Genomic DNA, 24209 nt, shown 5'->3' on the forward strand with positions numbered 1-24209 from the left:
CCGCCGCTTTACTAATGATGCGTTGATGGCCGGTGCTTCGCTTTTCTAGTGCTTCTCTAACACATGGTGTACTTGGTTTCTCATTCCCGCCAAGGCACGTGGCTGGCGCAAAGAGGTAAGATGGGGACGTCGGGTTCTATCTGATCGTTTCCTTCGAAGCCTCGGGTTAACGAGATACAGATATAGGTCCGTGCACTGACACCGCCGCTTTACTAATGATGCGCTGTTGGCCGGTGCTTCGCTTTTCTAGTGCTTCTCTAACACATGGTGTACTTGGTTTCTCATTCCCGCCAAGGCACGTGGCTGGCGCAAAGAGGTAAGATGGGGACGTCGGGTTGTATCTGATCGTTTCCTTCGAAGCCTCGGGTTAACGAGATACAGATATAGGTCCGTGCACTGACACCGCCGCTTTACTAATGATGCGTTGATGGCCGGTGCTTCGCTTTTCTAGTGCTTCTCTAACACATGGTGTACTTGGTTTCTCATTCCCGCCAAGGCACGTGGCTGGCGCAAAGAGGTAAGATGGGGACGTCGGGTTCTATCTGATCGTTTCCTTCGAAGCCTCGGGTTAACGAGATACAGATATAGGTCCGTGCACTGACACCGCCGCTTTACTAATGATGCGTTGATGGCCGGTGCTTCGCTTTTCTAGTGCTTCTCTAACACATGGTGTACTTGGTTTCTCATTCCCGCCAAGGCACGTGGCTGGCGCAAAGAGGTAAGATGGGGACGTCGGGTTCTATCTGATCGTTTCCTTCGAAGCCTCGGGTTAACGAGATACAGATATAGGTCCGTGCACTGACACCGCCGCTTTACTAATGATGCGTTGATGGCCGGTGCTTCGCTTTTCTAGTGCTTCTCTAACACATGGTGTACTTGGTTTCTCATTCCCGCCAAGGCACGTGGCTGGCGCAAAGAGGTAAGATGGGGACGTCGGGTTCTATCTGATCGTTTCCTTCGAAGCCTCGAGTTAACGAGAGAGAGAATTTTGGCCCCTGGATCAGTAACGCAGCTTTACCAATGAAGCATTGATGGCCGTTGCTTTGCTTTTGTGGTGCTTCTCTAACGCTTGGCGTACTTGGTGTCTCATTCTTTCCAAGACACGTGACTGGCTCAAAGAGGTAAGATGGCGTCGTCGAATTCTATGTGATCGCTTCTTTCCAACCTTCGGGTTAACGAGAGACAGATCTAGATTCATGCGTTGCTCCAGCCCCTGTTACCAATGTAGCGTTGATGGGCGGGTGCTTTGCTTTTATAGGGCTTCTGTAACACTTCGTGTACTCGGTGTCTCATTCTCGCCAAAGCAGGTGGCTTGTGCAAAGGGTAACATGGAGTCCTCGGGATCTATCGGATCGTTTCCTTCGAAGCCTCTGGCTAACCGCCGCTTTCCTAATGAAGTATTGATGGCCGTTGCTTTGGCTTTGTGCTGCTTCTCTGGCACTTGATGTACTTGGTGTCTAATTCTCAACAAGTCAAGTAGCTCGCCATAGAGGTAACATCGCGTCGTCGGGTTCTATCTGATCGTTTCCTTCGAAGTCTCGGGTTATAGAGAGACAGATATAGAACCGTGCTCTAGCACCGCGGCTTTACCAATGAAGCGTTGATGGCCGGTGCTTTGCTTTTGCGGTGCTTCTCTAACAAAAGATGCATTTGATGTCTCATTCTTGCCAAGGCACGTTTCTGGCGCAAAGAGGAAACATGGCGTCGTTGGCTTCTATCTGATCGTTTTCTTGGAAGCCATGGGTTAGCGAGAGGGATATTTATATCCGTGAACTAGCACCCCTGCTTTACCAATGAAGCGTTGATGGCCGGCACTTTGGTTTTGTTGTGTTTCTCGAACACTTGGTGTAGTTAGTGTCTTATTCTCGCCAAGGCGCGTGGCTGGCGCAAATAGGGAACCTGGCATCGTCGGGTTCTGTCAGATCATTTCCTTCGAAGCCTCGGGTAAACAAGAGACAGATTAGATCCATTAACTAGCACCGTGCATTTTACCAATGAAGTGTTCATGGCCAGTGCTTTGCTTTTCTAGGGCTTCTCTGATAATTGGGGTGCTCGGTGCTCATTCTCGCCAAGGCACGTGGCTGACGCCATGAGGTAACATGGCGTCGTCGGAATCTACCTGACCGTTTTCTTGGAAGCCATGGGTTAGCGGGAGGGATATTTATATCCGTGAACTAGCACCCCCGCTTAAGGAATGAAGCGTTGACGGCCGGTGCTTTGGTTTTGCGGTACTTCTGTAACACTTCGTGTACTTGGTGTCTCATTCTCAACAAGGCACGCAGCAGTCTCAAATAGGCAACATAGCGTCGTCGCGTTCTTTCTCATCGTTTCCTTCGAAGCCTCGGACAAACAAACGACAGATTTAGAATAACACCATCTGTCGGGCTAGTTGGTTGCGATCCATATGTATCAGCAGCGCGAACACCACAAAGGAAGAAGAAGGAGAAGATAGTACAGCGCTCTGTAGTATCTTCTCCTTCTTTCTGTGTTGTGTTCGCGCTGCTGGTACATATGGACAGATTTAGATTCGTGCACTGCGGCCCCGTGGTTTTACCAATGAAGCGTTGATCACCGGTGCTTTCCTTTAGTAAGGCTTTTGTAAAGCCTTGAGTACTTCGTGTCTGGTTCTCGCCAAGGCACGTGGTTGGCGCAAGTGTGTATAACGGCGTATTCGGGTTCTGTCTAGTTGCTTCTTTCGAAGTCTTCGGTTAACAACAGACAGATTTAGATCCATGCACTGCCACCGCCGCTATTACCAATGAAGAGTTGATGGCCGGTGCTTTGCTTTTGTGCTGCTTCCCTAACACTTCGACAAGGCATGTGGCTCGCACAAAGAGGTAAAATGTCGTCGTCGGGTTCTATCCGTTCCTTTCCTTCGAATCCTCCGGTTTGCGAGAGACAGAGTCCGTGGACTAGCACCGCCGCTTTGCCAATGCAACGTTCATGGCTGGTGCTTTAGTTTTGTAGTGCTTCTCCAACATTTGGTGTAGTTGGTGTCTCATTTTCACCAAGGCACGTGGCTGGCACAAAGAGGTAACAAGGCGTCGTCGCCTCTTTTCTAAGTTTCCCTCTTCTATGTGTCGGGTTAACGAAAGTAAGATTAAGATCCGTGCACTGCCATCGCTGCTGTTACCATTGAAGTGTTGATGGCCGGTGCTTTGAGTTTGTAGTTCTTCTCTAACACTTGGTGTAGCAGTGGCTCATTTTCGCCAAGGCAGGTGGCTGGCCTAAAGGGGTAACGTGGCGTCGTCGCCGTCTATCTAACCGTTTCCTTCGAAGCCTCAGGTAAACAAGAGACAGATTAGATCCGTGAACTACCACCGCCGCTTTTACCAATGAAGCGTTTAAGGCCGGTGCTTTGCTTTTGTAGCAGTTCTCTAACACTTGGTGTACTCGATGTCTCATTCTCGAGAAGGCACGTGGCTGGCGCCCAAAGGTAACATGGTGTTGTCGGGATCTATCTGATCGTTTCCTTGGGAGCCTCGGGTTAAAGAGAGACACATTTATATTCGTGAACATGCACCCCCGCTTTGCCAATGAAGCGCTGATGGCCGGTGCTTTGGTTTTGTGGTGCTTCTGTAATACTTGCTGTACTTGGTGTCTCATTCTCGCCAACGCACGTGACTGGCACATAGAGGTAACATGGCGTCGTCGGGTTCTGTCCGATCGTTTCCTTCGAAGTACTGGGTTATAAAGAGAGAGACCTGGATCCGTTTCACTGCTCCAGCCGCTGTTACCAACGAAGCGTCGATGGCCGGTTCTTTGCAGCTGAAAAGTAGAAGCAGTTGCGCATGCCTGCGATCATTCGAGATAAGGCTGGTTGCATCCCGCGTCACATGCGAAGGATAAAGCCGATTGACAGTGGCTTTGAGCTTGAGCAACCTGTGGCAAGATTCGTGGCATTACACCCCTCCCAACGAAGCATCTCCTCAGTGCTTTACAACAAAACGAAATGAATGAAAAAATAAGCACTAAGTAGACAGCAATGAACAAAGAATGTGATCATAATGCGATCATTAGCGTCAATAAAAACTCTTCAGCACACAACTTGCACAAATTGTGGGTTTGAAGGGAGCCGCTCAGATTCTGTTAGTCCATCGGGTCGAACTGGTAGTCTTGTTCTCCGATTCGACGAAGAACTTTGTATGGGCCGAGCCAGCAGCACAAAAGCTTTTCACTGCGTCCACGGCGACGAATGGGGGTTCACACCTACGCACGCTCACCAGGCTTGCCTTTCGTTTTGCGCCGGTGCAGATTGTAGCGTCGAGTGTCGGTATGCTGTTGGCCCTTGATCCGTGAGTGGGCACGTCGTCGGGCTTCTTGCGCCGAAGGTAAGTGGCGACGTCAGTGTTGCCTTCATCGGCGACGTTTGGGAGCATAGTGTCGAGCGTGGTGGTGGCCTCCATGCCGTGGACGAGCCTAAACGATGTCACGTGTGTGGTCTGCTGCACAGCAATGTTGTGCGTAAACGTGAAGTAAGGGAGAATGGCATCCCAGGTCTTAAGTTCGGCATCCACATATATAACGAGCATGTTACCGATGGCTTTGTTCAGGTGCTCCGTAAGTCCTTTGGTCTGCGGATGGTATTAGGTATTCGTCCGGTGGCTAGTATGGCGGTAGTTCAGAATGGCATGGGTAAGCTCGTCCATAATTGGCGTTCGCCTTAGTGGCGTCCCCAGGGTCCGCTGCACCTGGGGCGGTGTATGGCGCGTTATCGCCTACATTTCCCTCCAAAATAATCAATTCATGCAAGCACTGTTCGAGCATATCAACACGTGTGTAATGATTACATAGGAAAGATGAAGGACAGCCAAAGGGACGAATGGCATAAGGGTCGACTCGAACATACAGAAAACAACTGAACTTTTATGTGCTGGAATGATCGAGGAGAAATAAGCAATGTCGCCTAATTCATAAATACCCGCGATGTGTTCAGTAATTTGTCTACACCATTAGGTTTCGTCAGTGTTAGCCGAGCTTGTCTGTGCAGACCGAGACCAGTCCGGACTTGAGCACACAGTAGCAGTTCAGACCGGTTAAAGTACTGCCAGTGAAGAGATGGTAAGTGTAGTGAAGTGCTAAAAAACAGCAATGGATTTCAAACTTCGCTCCGTGATTAACTTCTTTACAAAGAGAACAAGAAATCCTAAGCAAATCCTTGAAAGTGTTATTGCAGTATGCGGTTACGATCCACATTTCTGCCACCAACTTACCGACCAAGCCATTCTTACCGACCATCGTCTTACCACGTTAAGGAAAGCACCGTTTGTGAATACGTCGATTAGGGTCAAGCAGTTTAAAAACTGTAGGGAATTAATTGCAGGTGACCCCCTTCAGGCTGACGTGTTAAAATGTTTACAAAGGAAATGTATGGCAATGTGGTAGTGGTAGTTGTCGCGATGTGTTGACATGGAGTCGCCGGGTGCTATTTGCTCGTTTCCTTCGGAACATGGGGCTGACAGGAGGCACATTAGGCTCCGTGTTCTGGAGCTGGCGCTCTAGCTAATAAAGCGTTCATAGCCGATCTCTTGTTTTTGTAGAACTTCGGTAGCACTTGCTGTGTCTTCGCTGTCATCTCGGCAAGGAACGTTGTTTTCGCGACGATTTGATGTGAGTGTCATCTTTTCGCTTCTTTCGAAGGCTGCTGTTAACAAGAGGCAGAATTAAGTTCGCCCTCTTACGCTGTCACTGTTGCCAGTGAACCGTTGATGGCCTGTTTCTTGCTTTTGTAGGGCTTAGGTAGCACTGGGTGTCCTTGACCTCTTCTTCCTGCCAAAGCACGTAGTTACCGTAAGGGGTTGATGTGGCCACGTCGGGTGCAGTCTGCATCTGCTGCTTTCCTTCGAGGTCTGGGTTAACAAGAAGCAGCTATAGTAGGTTCGTGCACTGGCGCTGCCACTGATGGTGATGGAGCGTTAATGGCTGCTCGCTTATTTTTGTGGGGCCTGGGTAGTACTAGGTGTCGTTGATATTTTCTTGACGCCAAACTACGTGGTTTTCTCGACGAGTTGAGTTGGCATCATCGGCTGTTATGTCCTTGTTTCCTTTGAAGAATGGAGTTACCAAGGCGCAGATTTAGATTCGTCCACTGGCACTGCCGCTGCTGAAGCGTTCATGTTTGTGCCTTGCTTTGTAGTCCTTCCGTAGCACTAGGTGCTTTCCTGTTTTCTTGCCGCCAACGCACGCAGTTGTCACAACGAAGTGACGTAGCTTCGTCGGGTGCTATCTGCTGGTTGCGATCGTTGCCTGGGGTTAACATTATCATCATCATCGTCAGCCTCACTACTGCCACTGCAGGGTAAATGCCTCTCATATGTCTCTCCAATTAACCCTCTCCTTTGCCCGTTGCGGCCACCGTATCCCCGCAAACTTCTTAATCTCATCCGCCCGCCTGACTTTCTGCCGCTCCTTGCTACGTTTTCTTTCTCTTGGAATCCACTCCGTTACCCTTAAGGACCAGCGGTTATCTTGCCTTCGCATTACACACCCTGCCCAAGCCCATTTCTTCCTATTAATTTCGACTAGGATGTCATTAACCCGCGTTTGTTCCCTCACCTACTCTGCCCGCTTCCGATCTCTTAACGTTACACCTATCATTTTTCTTTCCATAGCTCGTTAGGATTAACAAGACGCACAGTAGGTTACGTTCGTACAGGCACCCTGGCGCTACCCCTGTTGCCAATGAAGAGTTGATTGCCGGTGCCTTCTTTTGCTAGGGCATCTGTAACGCTAGGTGTCCTTGCTGTCTTCCTGCCTCCAAGGCACTTGGTTGCCACGAGGATTTGACGTTGCGTCGTAGAGTGCTATGTGCTGGTTTTCGTCGAAGCCTAGGGTTGACAAGGGGTAGATTTAGACTCGTGCCCTAGCGCTGTGCCTGTCCACATGAGGTGCTTAATTCAGGCCCGTCGTTAGGAATATCTATTGTGGTGGCAGTGTAAGTCCGGCTGCGCAATAAATTCAGCAGCTTACAACTCAAATGTCGAATAGCTGATCCGCGTGCGATATTGGCTGAGCAGCTACTAAAAAGGTTTTTTCAGCTTAATATGAAATAAGTGCTGGGAGGCTCATCATTTCGTCACTCGTGGCTTGCAGGAGATCATCCTCAAGCGGGCTGCCGATCTGGCCGAGGCGCTGTACAGCATGCCGCGCCAGAACCAGCTGTCTCTGCAAGGTCCGCGCTCACCCGCGCTCTCCGGTGGGTCGACCGGCTTCAACGCGTACGCGGCCGCCGGTCAGCTGGCCGTGAACGTCCAGGAGAATGGTTAGTGTGTCGCTCGAATCCGTATTTACAGGACGCAGAATGTGTGTCACGTTGCACTGCTTTCAGAAACCGCTCCTGATTGGAAGGAGCTCAGGGGCTTTTGGAGCGCCTGTGTGTTAAGTGTGGTTCACTAAACGCATTCAACACATATTAACTTGGACCGTTCGACGGGCAATGCGTGATGCATATAGGCATCCCAAAGGAACCTCACGTACGTTGGTTCTTAGGCCACTCCTGTGTTTCTTGGGCTTTTGATAACCGTTGGCGACAGAAAACAGCGTTCGGCTCACCTAGCAACGCTGGCTGGAGCATGTCGCCGTCGCGACGCTGGTACTCAACGAATCGAGGACAGTCTCCTGTCTGCTCCTGCTGAGCGCTAGTGGCGACCCTGGCTTCTTCCGGTCTGCGCTCATCCTCATCTTTCAGTTCTTTTTATTTGTTGCTTTTAAATCATTACTGCAGTCTTTAGAGTGCATCGCGTTCCTTTACACGCTTCTCACTCTGGCCCAAACAAATGCGTAAACTGCACTTGAGAAGGGCCAGGCCCCGTCGGCAGCGTCAGCGCTCAGCAGCAGCAAGCAACGAACGCGCACACCTTCGGAAGCAGCCCCGCGGCCACATCTTCGCAATATTGGTCAGACCCTCATAATTACATATCATGATAAGGGCAGTCATGGTCGGCAAATAAAAGGGACGGTGCAGTGCAACTGGTGCAAGACCACAAAGAGAGTGAAACCGTAGACAAGCGCGCTCATTTTTATTCGCTGTGTTGTCTTGGCTTCTGTGCGGTCAACATACTACGCTCGCTCTGGCAATTTGATGAGTTCCATGCCAAGGTGTGGGTAACTTTCTGAAACTTGAGCTTTTCTTTCGGTGTTCTCAGAGCTAACCCAGCAACAACTACAGCTCAGGTCCTTGCCGTAAGACGCATTTACATTCCCTCACAACACTGCGGTGCATCACGCATGCGAAACATCGCTATGCTTTCCTGCCTTTCGCATCCCTAGCTTTTGTGTTTTACCCGCGAAAAAGACAACAGCAACCCCGCAGACAAACGTCGTGCCGACCTTAAGTGCATCATTCCATTCTCTCAGAACTGCCTCTCAGCAGTTTTTTCACACCAAAGGTGTTCCACAAATGCTCGAATTAAGTCCAGTTTTGTAGACTAAAATTATTTATCCAGACGTAACTATAGGCGAACAGCTTTTGCGGCGTGCATAACGGGTAGAGCGAAGGAAGGCCACAGGCACTATGACGCTTTCAAAGGCGTTTGGTAACGCTCCAGGTCGTACCTGCTGATGGATGCTGCAGGGGCGGACAGGTTTCGATGAGCAGACAAAGGCACAATTGTTTTAGCCCCAATAGAGGAAGATTTTTCGAATTCGCAACGGTTTCAGAAAAACTTCTGTTTCTAAGTTCACTCTAAACGAAACGTACACAAAGTAGAGGTGGAGGAAGAAAATTTAACGAATACAAATTCCGCTGCGATCGAAGATGTGAGAAGTGGCAGGGTCGAATATTATGCCCGGACATAGCCCAAGAACGAGTAAGCGGCGAGTTACCTCAAATCAGGGCCGCCAATGGCGTCGGACTAATCACAAAGGCAGAGGCGATGCTTGGGGACTAACAACTTATTCGTCACAAGCGGTCGACGCCATTTGCTGGACATGTGTGCTCGTTCCTGAGTGTAATGTCAGCATGGTGACAGAAATCAAAATAGATATGGGAAGAGCCCGAAATCGATTGAAAATTTAAAAATAAGAACGAAATAAATATGATCAGAAATAGCTCTGAAATATGGCAAAAAAATCTTGGGACAGGCCAAAATTTAGAATGTCGCAGACTGGTCACATGTTACGTAAGGATATCGCGTACTGTGCCAGATGTACAGGGTCGTCCACGGCTCATCGTGGCAGCGCATGGAGGCGGTACAGGGGCCTTTGGGCGGCGCTTCGTGACGTCTCTTACAGCGCAGAAGAGCACCGCGCTTGCTTTGCTCTCAAGGGAACCTAACTCACGGCAGGCGCCCGAGCGCACGTCACTCGCTGCAGAGCGTCGTTGGTTCCGCGCACAAGTGAGCGACCCTTCGTCTGAGTTGAATGCGTGTGTCGCATCACGGCTAGCTTGTCTTTGCTTGTTCCCAAGAAAAGAAGAGGGATCCGATAATTTAGACCACGTGGGGTGCTGATATTGCTGAGCACACCAGCGCTTGGCGTTTTCTATCCACTGAAACGAGGCCGTCGCCCTCGGCTCAAAGTAGTCGGATGTCTTAACCGCTGACCCAACATGGCAGTGCATTATTAGGATTTAAACACATTCTTCCAGTGGCGAGTGTAAAAGGGCAAAGATTTATTTTCTTCGCTTCCTATCTAAGGCATTGCGATGTTTTACATGAGCAGCTGCTAATGCCGTGGGCACAGAGGTGGCGTCGAGCGCGCTTTTCTTGGTCGGAGTCGCCACCTGACCGCGAAGGAGCTCGCGCATTGCGTAATGCGACTTCGAAGCTCATTACAAAATTTATGAAAATCTCCAATATTGCACGGTGTTTGAAAACAAGTCACAATGCGCTTATTACATCATGTATTTTTTTATATATGCGGGTGATTACCTGTATCATTAAGCGGGCTGAACGACTGAGTTTGGTCGGATTCTCAAGCGACCACATACAGGACCCTATCCTAGCGTTGAAAAAAGAGTTTTACTGAACGAAATGCTAGTCCAGAACTAAATAATAAGCTCAAGGCCGCGTTAGTCGGGGCCTCAGAGAGAGAGAATGTGTTGCGGCTTCGTTCATACTAATTATAATACATCTTATGGCTTATCCCTTAATTTGTGCCTCTACTGCCTCACACATACTCCTTCAGCTACCACATTTAAACCACCCGCCACAGATAGGAAGCCCCGCTTTAACCAAGTCATACGACCGTGCTGCGTGCCCTGTAGGGGTAGCGTGTCTGACTCGGGACTCCATCTCATCTTGAGCTCCTGCCAAATTGGCAATGTCACGTGACCTCGTGACATCCACAGCACGCCGACAGCTCAGCTCTCGGCTGTGCCACCGGCCAACTGCCGTTTGCATGATCGTGATTTTTTGCTCACAGCGCCTACGCTGGACTATAGGAGAGGGCGTTTAACATTAGCGCGTTAAGAACAACGTCGTGGCGAAGTAAACAACCATATATCAGAACTAAGAGGCGAAGGCACGTTTAGCCGCTGTGGTGGTTAAGGCGCCAGACTACTGAGACGGGAGATCCACGTCCGATCGCGGCGGTCCCGTTTCAATGGAGCGGAAAACCCGTGTGCTGTGCGATGGAAGTGCATGTTAACTCCAGGTGCTCGAAATTATCGGTAGCCCTCTACCTAAATCACACTGGTACGTAAAATAAACGAAGCCCCGAAACAATACACACATTTCACTCAGATTGGGCGGCTTTCTAGCAATGCCGACGGGCACAGTGAGCATACAGTGAATTGGGCGCAAGGCAAGCACGGTTTTCTCCTGCGCAGGCGACACGAAGCCCCACCTGCCGCGCTATGCTTCGATTCGCTGCTGGCGCTCCGTCCGCGGAGCTGTGTTCGAGGGTACGACCCTGTAAATCGGCATAGCAAAATCGACGCTTCAATTTGCTAGGCAAGGCAGCTCCGGCCACCGCCTCGATGCAAACGGGATGCCAATGAATTCCATCCTTGCCCCGCAAAATGTTTGCGAAGTGCCAAATCCGGTTTGTAGATAACCTGAAGATGCACTCGTGCACAACAAGCAAAAAGCTACAAAAAATTATAGCGCCAGAGTATTAAGACATTAGAGTTTGCTTTTGGTCTTCCCTTCCTCAGTAAACGTGATTCATAATCTGGGTGACTGAAAACAAGAAAATGAAGGAAGTAGTGCACGTTTGTTGAGGTGCGGACATAAGTAAACCGAGAACACTACTCCGATCAAAGTGCAGTCAGCCCTTCTCCACTAAAAATAAAGAAATATTATTTTTCTATCAGAAAGCACACCAGCCTCCTCTAGCAGCATGCATGCACATACCGCCCTAGAAATCACTGCGTGCTCCGTCTACTTTTGTGCGTACCTCAACATAGTAGATTATTGATGTGCCGGGCCAAATTGTTGCGAACCCTTAGGTGTCAGTCAGTATAGGTGTCACACCCAGCACACTGCATGGAAGACCAGATAGCTGTACTCATATCGGCTATCCCCATCCTATTTTTCACAACTTTTTCTGGCCTTTCAAGAGGGGTACAGACACGAAATGTGTTCCGAAGAAATGGCACAGTGCTTTCCTTTGGTCTTGAGATTTGTGAGCAAAACATGCATGTGTCGCTATGTGCCGTTACTTACTGGTGTTTCCGACATCGCTTTCAATGCTTGCCTTTCGTATCTGGTTTTGGAACCGCTGGCGTTCATGCATGAGCGGCTTTTGTTTTCATTTACCAGAGCTCGGCGTTGAGCGAAACATTTTTCTTGCGCCCCAAATGCACTTGGTCCGCCGGCGTGTAGGGCCTGCAGCGTAATTTAACGTGTCTGTGCCCTTGTTGATGGGTAGTCGCGTGCTGCGCGCAAACTGGGCTGGGGGAGCCACTCACTCCGGCTGCTGCCGCTTGCAGAGTACGGCCGCTCGCAGAGCAGCAGCGTGTCGCCTCGGGGCTACGGCTCGAACGCATCGACGCCGCACAGCAGCAGCGGCACCGCCGCCGCCGCAGCCGGGGGGCCGTACGCCGCGGGGCCGCTGCCCGGGTCGCCGGGACTCTTGAACGGTTCGTGCTTCTTTTGCGTCGCCGCCGGCCGGCCTCCCGGCTGCAGCACCGCTCACTGGCGTCGCGTGGTCGAGCTTACGAATGCGCCTCACCACGGGACGCCGTGCAATCTGTGATTGACTGCCGTTACCGGCAATTTCAGCCTTATGTTATCCATAGGTGGGTGACTCAACTTACGGTAGAAACATGGAAAACCGTGGCGAGTTTCGCAGGCTGGGATTGCAGTCCCGCGGCGGTTCGCGCTGCGGCTACACCGCGAAACACGCGCCGCGGACCGGTCTGCGGTGATCTGCGATGAAACCCCTCAGGCATACATGAGGTGTGTCCGTCGGGACGACGCCACTGACGTCGGTTATCGGCATTTTACATTTTACATTTACATTTTACATTTTATTTTACAAGTGCGATGCACTGTGCGTATACTGCACATGCTAGAACCGCGAATGCGGTCACTTTCAAAATTAAATGGCGAAATCATGCATTACTAATCAAGTGATTTCGAAATGTTATCAAAGCCATCAGAAATTCGTCAAAACTGAATGGATGCATCAACTCATACTGTCCGGGGAACTTGGGAATACCGCTCGTGATAAGAATGGGGTGCAGAGAACTGAAAGGAAAACGAAAGGACCGAAAGAAGAGACATAACCTTCAGGCCTTATTCTGTATGTTTCCAAAAGATTTGGAAGGTTTTCAAATATTCAATCGATGGTTTTACGTAGTGGTCGGCAGGAAGCGTTTTGGGCAGGTTGGTATTACACGCTAAGCTAGTGATTTTAATGATGACACTTTTTCTTTTTTCTGCCGGCGCATTAGTGAGCGAGTCCTAACTCGTCTTTATGAAAAATTCGGAGCGCACACATTACGTCGTAATTGGAAGATAGAGTTGTTATTGAATTGAGGAACTCCATTTCTGGTACACAGTTGGTCAACACAGGATGCTCAAGTAAAGCCGTCTATTGTATTATGCCATTTGACTTGCTTTCACTTAAAATAATAGGGAGTTTTAGTTGTCCGCCCGCAAAAGCATCGCGTACAGAATGCGTTCACGTTACAGCGCACTTTCACCCGCCTTGGTAACGACAATATTGTTTGATGATGACAAAGATGATAAATTTTTATGGTGCAAGGGGACCTCTGGCCATGGCGCAAGGCTTTCTCGTGTGCTTAAAGGGGGGTCAGATACCCATTTCCAAAGCATTTTAAATTTCGCTAGTTCTGCCATGTACAGACAGAGATCGTGCAGAAAAAGCTGACACAGCCGCAGGGACAGCCCTTTTGCTTGGCCGCGGGGTTTTAAAACAAGCAGAGTTGCGTGGTGTAATAGCAGAAATATAACACTACCAAGACTCATCAGTACACAGGTACAAAAAAAAACACAAATATACATTACTGAGACACTATTTACATCGCGTAAACCGAAGCAAGAAACAATGGAAGGAGAACTGGCGTGCATGGCACGCAGAGCACTGCTTGACGAACTGAAGGAGTCAAAATTATTAAACACGTGTACATTTAAGCAGGAAGGAAGGTTGAATCGCAGACGTTCTGTATATCTGATTTTTTCTATGTGTGGCCGCTGTCCATGTCTCTGCATGTCTTGTAGTGTAATTTGATTTTCGGGCACGTAACTCAGCAAGGTTACGTATATAATTTATATTTCTATCTGTTTCAAGCTTAATCCAGACACTCAGGTGGTATTTATACAAGTTCTGTATTTTTATCACTCCACTTTGCAGAAAAAGGTGTGCACTTAGTGAGCCCCAGGAGACAGTGTAAATGTGATGAAGGCAGTAAAAAAGGTGTTTATAGAGCGGTAATTTTCTCGATTTTGGAAGGACGTGTACAAAAAGACCTACGTTTCTGTGTTATTTTAGGTAGTTTCATTGCGATATGATCCCCGCGTTGTTCCCAAGACATACTGGAAGAAAAAAACTACTCTTAGGGATTTAAATTCTTGAACTACGTCCATACATCACGAATTTTGTTTAATGCCGACAAAAAGGGGGAAGTGGCTGATTTCTAAGAGGGAATATAACAGCTTGTGTGTTCTTGTCATTTATACGCATAAATTTGGGATCGGACCACTTTTGTAGCGCAGTGTTAGTCTAATTGCATTGCTGTACAAGGACATCGATATAATTTACAGTAAATAAGATGTTAGTGTCATCAGAAGGGAGAATAAATTTGCGAGGGGGTATTAATATTGCAAATACCATTCGAATACATATTAAAGAGTAACAGCGCATTGTGTGTGTCTTCTGTGTGCCTTCATTCTCGTCCGTTGTCCGCCATCGCTGAGTTTCAAAAGAATGCTCTACCAACTCGCCCAGCATCATACCTTGCTCAATATACTTACCCGTGGAACGCCAGCAATAACAACTTTTAGATCAGATTTTGTTGCCGACATAAATAATCTGTTTTCTCTGATGGATATGATTTCAGAACTTTTGGGCCTGTCCACGAATACCGTGCGCTTTTAGGAGTATGTTGGGGTTCAATAAATAAAATGCCTTTGAGAAGTCCTCAAAAACACCAATAACTAAGGGGTTTTTTTTTTCAAACTTCGCTGGAATGCATTCTTTTATGCAACTATAGTGCTAACTGGGAAATCTGTTTTTGCAAACCCTAAATTGATTTGGGAACAAAAGATTATGTTATCGATAAAGTCACACAACCCTGTATAAGAGAATTTTTTTAATGCTTTCGAGAAGAACGGAAGTATAGGCAGTGGTCTGTAATTTCCGAACTCATTGCAGCCACTCTTTTTGTACTGAACCTTTACTTTGGCTATTTGCTTTTGTCAGGAAATGCATCCGGAGTGAAGCCTAAGTTAAATATATCTGCAAGAACAGGCGCAATAACTGCTATGTTTCACAGGCTTTCCTTGAAAGCCGTAAGTGTCACAGCTATCACTTAGTAAGGTTTGGTATGACTAATACAACTTGTGCAGTCGTAACTGATTTAGAGAACACTGCACTGTTATGGCGAAAATTATTGCAAGTATTGCGATCAAGTGACGGGCTCGTATGAGCGAGGGTCGTAAAAAGTTTTTGAAGGCATCTGCCAGCTTTCTTGCAGATAGTACTTCTCGTCGACCTGTAAGTTTCGTGGAGCAAGCTGTGCTTTTTCATCCTCCAGTTGTACATTTAATCTGGACCACAACAAATTGTGGCGACCTTCTTTTCATTTCAAGCAAGGTCGAGTATCATTGCCTGTGTGCCAGATGTAGCTTTTCGTTAACCGATTTCTGTATTTTTTAAACATGCTCATTTCACCTGTTGAACGTGAAGAAATTTTTGTGGAGATTGTCTTTCGGAAACAAAGAACCTGAGCACTAGACTAGGGCAGAGCTTATATTCATTGTATCACCGGCGAGTACCGGGAAGCATAGGGATGGAATCTCGCACCGACCACATGCGACGTGGATGACAGTCTTGTACCCGTTCTACGCGCGCACAAGAAATGACAGTAAATGCCTCAGGCCGTAGGTTTGTTAATGCCATTATATTCAGAGCTAGCGCTATATGTCGAGATTCAATCTCATTACATAAAAGTCAGGAAGACGATAATGCTTGCTAGGCAGTCAGAAATTTTAGCTTAATATTAACAGTAATAATAAGCAGATCTCGAGAAGCTTGTTGAAATGTAATATGAAAATTATTTTGCCGAAAATGCGACTGTTTTTTCCTGACAACTGAAAAAAGTGTCCACAAACTCGCGTGTGAGCACAAAAGCCGACAGTATTTTTCAGAAGGCAAGCTAAAAATGACCCCCTTCGCATCTAAAAGGCAGTGCAGGTGCGTCATTTGACTGAAAGTCATGAATAAAGCGTTTACTAATGTATAAGAAGTTGTTACTAAAAAAGTTGCTCGCTTTTCAGCGTTTGGAGTGGGAGAGCAGAGTACATATTGTACACATTGCTCGGGCAAATGCGTTGTAGTTAACTAAGAGGATCGCAAGGCTGATGTCAATAAATTTCAGTGTGTGGCACCGCGCGAACGGCTGTAATGCTTAACACAATAAGCCTTAATATCATTAAATCGGCACGGGTATTAGTTGAGCGTGGCAAGCGCGGCGCGCGAAAGGCGCTAGAAACGCCACATTGCGGCGTCATGTAATGAGGCAATCCAAAGCTTCTCAGCTGCGTTACGGAGGAAATTATTTGGCTGCATTATTAACGGCGCTACCTAATGCAATAAAACACTACTTTCAGCGAGCAAATGAACGAATTAAACGCATGCCGGCACGAAGCTGGAGTGAAAACTCCTCGGGTCTCATAGCCTGTATTGTTTGTAGGCTATATAGATTTACATATAGGTATATTTTATATAGGTTTTACAAGCTGTGTCTTTACAATGGGTATGCAAAATTTTCAAATCTGTAATCGATAGTTTTACGTATTGGTGAACACGAAGCGTTACGACAAATTCGCTATTACATGCAACCTATTGGTTTTTATGTTGATCGTTTTTATTCTTTTTTTCGCATGCGCGCGGTTGAGCGCGTGACAACTATTCTGAACCGTTGGAGAACTGCTCTGCCCAGTGCCACAGTTATCGTGGCAGTCTCCTCCGCATTAAATTTCTTGTACATACCAAGCGGGTAAGCTGGCGGCGCAGCACTTAACCCGCCAAAGGCATGCCGGGAAGATGAGGTTTCATATTTTGCGTGGATAGTGTCGTGCCGAATAAGTGGTTTATTTATTTATTTGCACACTGCTGTCTCGGTATCAGAAGGGTTGAAATGCGGGCCAGTTGGTACATTGTAAACGGAGAAAAAACCAGTCACACAAGACGACGGACAAGAACGACGGACAGTCGTTGTGGTGTGTACACTCTTCTTGTCCGTCGTCTTGTGTGACTGGTTTTTTCTCGGTATCAGATATTGCAGGAGTGGTTGCATAGAAATAAAAGTCAAAATACATAAGTGGCCACTTGTTTCAAAAACTGCTCAGGTGGTAGCTGTAGCAACGAACCATCAGGTTTATTCGACATCTCACTTGTGTGCGGGAAAAAAAAAGAAAATTTATGGCAATCAAGCGAAGACCTTAATGGTGTAACGTTCATAGCATTGGCCCGGTGGTTCACACATGCAGAATTAATGGTGAATGAATGAGGGCAGCTAAAGAAACGGACTTGTGCACAATTTTGTGTAGCATGATGAGCCGGTCACACTTCCGTTGATGCTCGAGAGAATTCTGTGATAACACATGTTAATGATTTGAAGGGGAAAAGTTGCGATGACAGCGGTTAACAATGAATCTGATTGCTTTTTTCTATACCGACCAAAGTTTATATTTGTCATGCACTAGATCAGGTTACCACACGATTGACGCGTATTCAATGAGAGGCCTGACCAGGGATACATAAGGTTTTAGTTTGCATTCTTTATTTCCGGCTTTTAAAGTTCTTTTTGGGTAGCGTATCTTTTGCAATGATTTTGCGCATATAGTACCAATATGCTTATGCCATTTCAGGTTAGGGGAGAATACCGCGCCAAGGTACCTGAATTCGTGGACGTTTCTAATATGTATTCCTCATCCCGGTAGTGAAATGGCAAGGGTTGTTTTTTATTCATAAAGGTCACTGACACCATTTTCTGAACGTTGATCTCCATTTGCCAAGTTTTGATCCAGTCATAAAAGGAGTAAAACACATCGTTTAGTACAACCTTGTCATTAAAACTATAAAAATTTGAATACAGAACACAATCGTTGGCGTACAAAGCTTAATGGGAGTATTGGAAATAACGTGGATGACATCACTGATGTATATTATAAACAAAAGGGGCCCAGAATGGATCCCTGTAAACGCCCGATGAAATGTGAACTGGTGATGACTGTTCTTGATTATAGCTAACAAATTCAGTCTTGAGGTGTAAGTAATGTATAATCCTTCCGAGTAATTGGTCCACATAGGAGCCTGTAAGAAAAGTGCGAAGTTTGGAGAGAACTTTTTTTATGGGAGACCTTATCGACAGTTTTAGAAGAGTCAATAAAAATGGCATCGACCTGTTCGCGATTGTTAAGTGATGAGGCAATATCGTGCGTGAATTCCATTAACTTAGTAGCAGTAGAGAAATCGGTACGGAAACCATGCTGATGCTTTGAAAGGGTGTCGTCACTGGTTAAGTGCTGAATAATATGCTTATGGATAATGTGTTCCAGAAGTCTAGAGTAGGTGGATATCAATGAAATCGGTCTGTAGTTGGAAATAATTTGCTCGTTGCATGACTTGTGGATTGCAACAATATTAGCGACCTTCCAAATTCGTTGGACTGTTATGGAGTCGAGTGATTTCTGAAATATAATTTTGAAATAACGTGCGCACAATTCTGAATACGTTTTTAAAAACATGCTGGGAATGCTATCCGGGCCAGGACTTCTTGGTGGCATCTACACTAAGAGGTCAGGAATTCCAGAACAGGATATTTCAGTATTCGGGAACGGTGGTGGCGTAAAACTGGATACAAAGGGAGGATCAATCAATGCAAAAAACATATTTAAAATGCCTACTGAATGCTTCCGAGATCTTTTGAGTGTAGCAGGGTTCTTATTCAATGATCAAGAAACACGAGTTGGGAGAAGTCTTTCGAAATTTAGATCGGTTCTCTTTAATAAAAATAGACAAAGTATTGTTGTTATAGGAGTCTCTAGCTTCATGCATCTTTGCTTTAAGTTATGCCTTCAATGTGCACAGCAGTAAATCTTGGTTATTCTTCATTGACCGGCATCGGCGACGACATCGCTTATGCGACGAACTAGCTGTAATATCTCTCTGGTATGCCATGGATATCTAGGACTGCGTTTCGCACACTTGCTCGGCACAAACTTTGATATGCACTAAGACACATTCGCGTAAAAACTTTCAACTAACACGTCCACTCCGCAAACATTGACAGAAAAGAGAAAATTCTCAAAGCAACCCGGAAGCATAGAAAGAACGGCATCGTCGGCAGCATTCGAAAAATGTGCGACAACTTTCTATACTGGCTTTTTAGGATCGCACCCAAAAGAAAAATTAACAAAGACTGCATTATGGCCGGACAGGCCCTCTACAACTTCACAGTTAAAATCTTCACGCATCAAATCTGGTGTGACAAAGACAAGATCCAGGATGGAGCACTGTCTAATGGCGCTGTCAACAACTTCAGTTAAACCAAATAAAACATCCAATTCAATAAATGTATTACAGAGAGCCTTATCGCGGCCAGTTGCGATCAAGGAATTCCAGTTGATGTGAGGTGCGTTGAAATCCCCACAGAGAATCAGTTTACCGTCATGAAGTCTGTGATTCTGGGTATAGTCAGTGACAGCCAAAATGGAATTGCCATCGTCATCTGGTCGCCGCCATACAGCACTAATTCCTACAGTCAAATTGCTTAGCCTGATCTTGCACCAGACTGACTCTGCTTCATGGAGTTCAGGCAGTGTCACGTTGTCGATGCCATTTTTGATAAAAAGCCCCACAGCCCCAACGCGACCAGAGAGCCTATTTTTTGTAATAACCGAGTAACCGGGGGGCAAGAATACTTTGTCGAAAATTGAATCGTTCAACCAAGTTTCAGTCACACATATCGCTGTCGGCTCATGGAATTCTACAAGACAATTAAAATTAACACACTTATTAACCAAACTGCGGACATAAATGTTCAAAAGTGTTAGATTTTGTTTCAGTGGAAGTAAAGCATTGTTTTGAGTAATTTTACTGACGGGCGCTTCAACGAGAGACTTTTTAGCATCATCCCTGGAGTACCTAGCATAGTCGTTAAGAAGATGATCAAACTGTAGACGAGACTTGCTGGCGTTCTTCCTAAGTTCAGTGGAATTTTCCCACAGTAATTTACTCACAAAACGGACGTGCGCCGAATAGTCCTCCGTTATGTATTCCGTGGATCCTTTTAGCTTGCTAACGTTGCGCATTATAGCAGACTTTGTTCGAAAGTCTAACAACTTGAAAATCACAGGCCTCACTTTTCCAGCTCTTTTAATGCCTAGTCGATGCTAATGCTCGATACTATTACACGTGGCGCTTAGCTGTGTGGTCAGCAGGTGCGTTACTGATTCTAGTAGCCTGCCAGGTGTCTCGTCTGGCAGTTCAGCCAAGCCGTCTATGATTAGGTTGTTTCTGCGGGACCGATTCTTTAAGATTATCATTATTTCTATCAATGCTGAGCATAATATCCTTTACGCCACACGCAGTTTTTCCTAGTTCTTCAACACGCAAAGTAACGTCTTTAATAACGGCAGAATCCGCCTCTAGTTTTGTCAAAAGATCATCAAACCAGGCGATCTTAGCAGCGAGGGCCGTGAGTTCTTGGTTAATGTGGGCTTGACCAGCCAGTAATTCAGCCCAGCATTTTTGCTCATCTGTACTCAACATGGGGCTCCGGGGTAGGTCCCAGGTTGGCCTCGACATCCCCAGAAAGAAGCAGCAGACTTTCATTAATCCCTGCTAACCAAGCACAACTATTTTCAGCAAGCACAAGGAACACAGTGGGGTCTCGCAACAGCAGTAAAAACCGACCATCGCTTCGGTAGCATTTACAGCTGTGAAATTTACCCACCTGTAAAGCGAAGCAGAAAAACCTCAGGCAGCCGTCCATGCTGCCGCCAGACCCACTAAAGCAGGGCGGTGGCCTCTTATCCCGGTTTAAGCACTAACATTACGCTGCGGTCCCGGGAGATGCGCTGCATCTCAGGTAGATCGTTTGCCAGAGGACGAGGTGGCGTTCTTCGCATTCCCGTGGGGAACACAGGGCAGCAGTCCAGTGACGGCGTAAACGTAGCGACTCTTGACGGATCGGCACTCACCGTAGCACAGCGCGGTTGGCGACTGCTGAAACGAAGACGTGCCATTTCCATGCCACGCGCATCCGGAAAGGGCAGCAATCTGTAAACCTCAGGTAGCCGTCCGTCCTGCCGCCATTTCCAATAATACCATGCTTCTCGAGGCACGACATCGAAGAAATGCTACGCAACTTTCCACACGAGCCTTATACCGAACTTTCGTTTGCGTTAAATTGGTTGAAGAACTCAAAAGGCGCTATAATTCAATTTGTGTGCGCACAACAGACAGCCTCGCAGCGCACACATCGATACCGAGGCAGAATCCACGTTTTCGGCCTAATGCTAGCCAAGCCAGGTACGAAACCTCATCTTCCCGGCATCCCTTTGTTCACTGAAGTGTTCTTAAAGAAACTGGTTTAGACGGTAGCGCCACGTTTCCCTCTAGGTAATTTTTAAACTCTATGGCATACCATAGATACTTAGGCTAAAAAGAAAGAAAATCGCCAATTCATATTGAAAACGATCACTGTTTCTAACCTTTATAACTAAGTTGGGGTGAGAATGCGCAAAATCAAAGCTGCGCATGAAAGAAACCATTTAGAGCGAGCTATGACGGCGGTTGAATCATTGAAGGTTGAAGGTTGAATCGAGTCTTGAACCCTAACTCTACAAATACAATTGACACTATTACAATGGAAGGCATTAGTTATAGCGGACTCGCACTCGCAAATAAGTTTAATAGCTATTTCAGTGGACTTGTTGATAGTGAACACAACAATATGGCATTGGATTACATTACGAATCATACAAGTAACAGTATTTTTATAACACGTTGTGACGAAAATGAGGTGCTTAACATATATAAAGGCATGAACAATACAAACAGTGAAGATGCTTTTGGACTGAAAATGAAACCTGTTATGTACGTCTTGAACATTATCTGCCCAATTTTAACTTATATTTATAACTTGCCTTTGACTACCGGCATTTTCCCTTCGGACATGAAAATAGCAAAAGTAGTTGTTCTTTATAAAGGTGGTTCGAAAAACGATCTTGGTAATTATAGACCAGTGTCTATATCGCCTATTTTTTCTAAGGGCTTCGAAAAAACAATACATTTACGACTTTCCAATTTTCTTGAAAAATGCAGCGTGATAACTCCAAGACAGTTTGGATTTAGACCTAAGTCCTCTACTGAAATGGCTCTCCTGAAGCAAAAAGAAATAATCTTAAATAACATTGAATGTAAACAAATAACCCTTGGAATATACATAGACTTCTCCAAAGCCTTCGATAGGATTTATCACGAAACTCTTCTTCTTAAACTTTTTGCATACGGTGTCCGGAACAAGGCACTATCGCTTATCACCAGCTATTTAACTGACCGATATCAGTACGTTTCTATAGATAATCATCGCTCTACTTATAATAAAATAAAGCATGGTGTACCTCAAGGAAGTATCCTTGGTCCCTTATTATTTAATGTATATATTAATGATTTAGTACAGATTGACTCCGAAACAGAATACGTAATTTACGCTGCCGACACTACTTTATTTCTGTCCGGCACCAACGCGAATGATATAGTAGAAAAGGCTAACACCGTGTTGGGCAAACTTAACTCATGGTCTGAAAAAAATTCCCTACTAATAAACACACGGAAAACAAAGGCGATATTTTTTAGAGCTAAAAACGTCAAATGGGCTGTACATACAGATTTAGTATTGGGCGGTAATGTGATAGAAATAACTAATGTTGTAAAAACACTTGGCGTTCACTTCAATGAATTTATGTTATGGGACTACCACATCGAGCAAATGGAGAGTAAGCTAGCTCGCGTTGTTGGCATACTCAGAAGGTTAAAGTGCATGATACCTACTAGGACAAAACTTGTTATTTACCATGCCCTCTTTGACTCTCATGTTAAATATTGTCATTTGGTTTGGGGTACAACGACGCAAACTAATATTCAGAAGGTTTTGACATTACAAAAAAAATGCAGTCAGAGCAATTGCGGATGCCACATACTTAGCACATACGAGTGCTCTATTTGCAAAATACCGCATTATGGATGCAAGGGTTATTCATCAGTACCGTGTAATTCAGCAGTACAAATCTCAGGTACATAGTAACACCTCATTTTTTGCTGACCTTGCGAATCTACGGGAAAAAAACCGCTGTTCACAACACAAGACACTACGAATATTGGTATGTACCTTGTCCACGCACAAATTACGGTTTTCAAACTCTCAGGTATGTGTTGCCATCTTTCCCTAATAGAAACACTTTCACTAATCAATCCATTCTTTCCGTTTCATATAACGCTGTCAGAAATATGTTCTTACAAAAAAATGAATCATATCCAACTGTAAAATAAACAAAGTATCCATGTGCTGTGATTAAACTATCATTTGCGTGTGTGTAACAGTACCGAGACTATTCTGGTGATCTGTTATGAAAATATTGTACATATTTGTTATTTCATGCATTCTCTTGTTATTGTTTTACTGCTGTCTGTCATCGCCGTGCCAAGCCGCTACGGGAGATGGGAGCTTTGTCAAGCTGCGTGCGCGGCTTTTTTTCCTTTCTCCTCAGCCATTGTACATGACTGAAATAAATGCACTGAACACTGAACTGAAGTGTGTCTGAAGCGGGCGGGCAACGAGCCGTCGTTTTGTCCGCATCCACAACGAACGGCCTCAGCACAAACTGCGCCGGCTCGCGTGTGTAAATCCTTAATCAAATGTTTGGAGCCTAGGGAGTAGCGTTAGTGGAAACCCTGGAGGGTGCAGGGCCAGAGATCGTATATTCAGGAGCTTTGCCCCATATAAAAACGGCCTCTGGACAGTCTGTAGACTTCTTATATTCTTTATGGCCTTCGTATAGATATTTCCTTTTCAATATTCATAGTCTACAGACTTAGACGAAAGTCTACTACAAGTATATGGTGATAAATCTATAGATTCTCTATATACTGTCTATAGCATTTGTATTGCCTTTAGACTGTTCTCTAGGATTTGTCTACAGAGAGTCTATAGAGTTTATAAAATCAATGGACAGTCTATAGACTGTCTTAAAAGGTTTTGTAAGGGTAGAATGCTGGGGGCACCAAAAGCCACACGGTGTGGCTAAGAACCAAACATTTTAGGCTATAAACTTTCGACAAAGGCTGCACGTAAGGAACAGGGCTCGCGCTAGTGTTTTTCGCATACGCAATACCGTTGCCGCAAGCACCTTGCGTACGCTAAGCTTTTGAGGACGCATAACTCAATCTGTCTAGTTTTAGTTGTGCTTCCGCAACGGCTTGGCGTGCACAAGGTGTTGCGGCGACGGCATTGCGCATGTGCAGAACACAAGCGTGAGCCCTGCGTCTAACGTACGTACGTACTAAAGCCA

The 24209-nt window shown here is 46.1% G+C and overlaps 1 protein-coding gene across 1 annotated transcript in view; it reads left to right on the forward strand.

Annotated features, from left to right (window-relative positions):
* Window positions 1-24209, forward strand: part of kn (EBF transcription factor knot) — a 399411-nt gene that overhangs the window by 308720 nt on the left and 66482 nt on the right. Inside the window, exon 13 of the mRNA XM_089578123.1 lies at window positions 7093-7261. Coding sequence (XP_089434249.1) covers window positions 7093-7261 — 169 coding nt within the window. The remainder of the gene's footprint in view (window positions 1-7092; window positions 7262-24209) is intronic.

This window comes from Amblyomma mixtum, chromosome 3, assembly GCF_055824585.1.
Source record: "Amblyomma mixtum isolate Tamu chromosome 3, ASM5582458v1, whole genome shotgun sequence".
NCBI classification, from domain to species: domain Eukaryota; kingdom Metazoa; phylum Arthropoda; class Arachnida; order Ixodida; family Ixodidae; genus Amblyomma; species Amblyomma mixtum.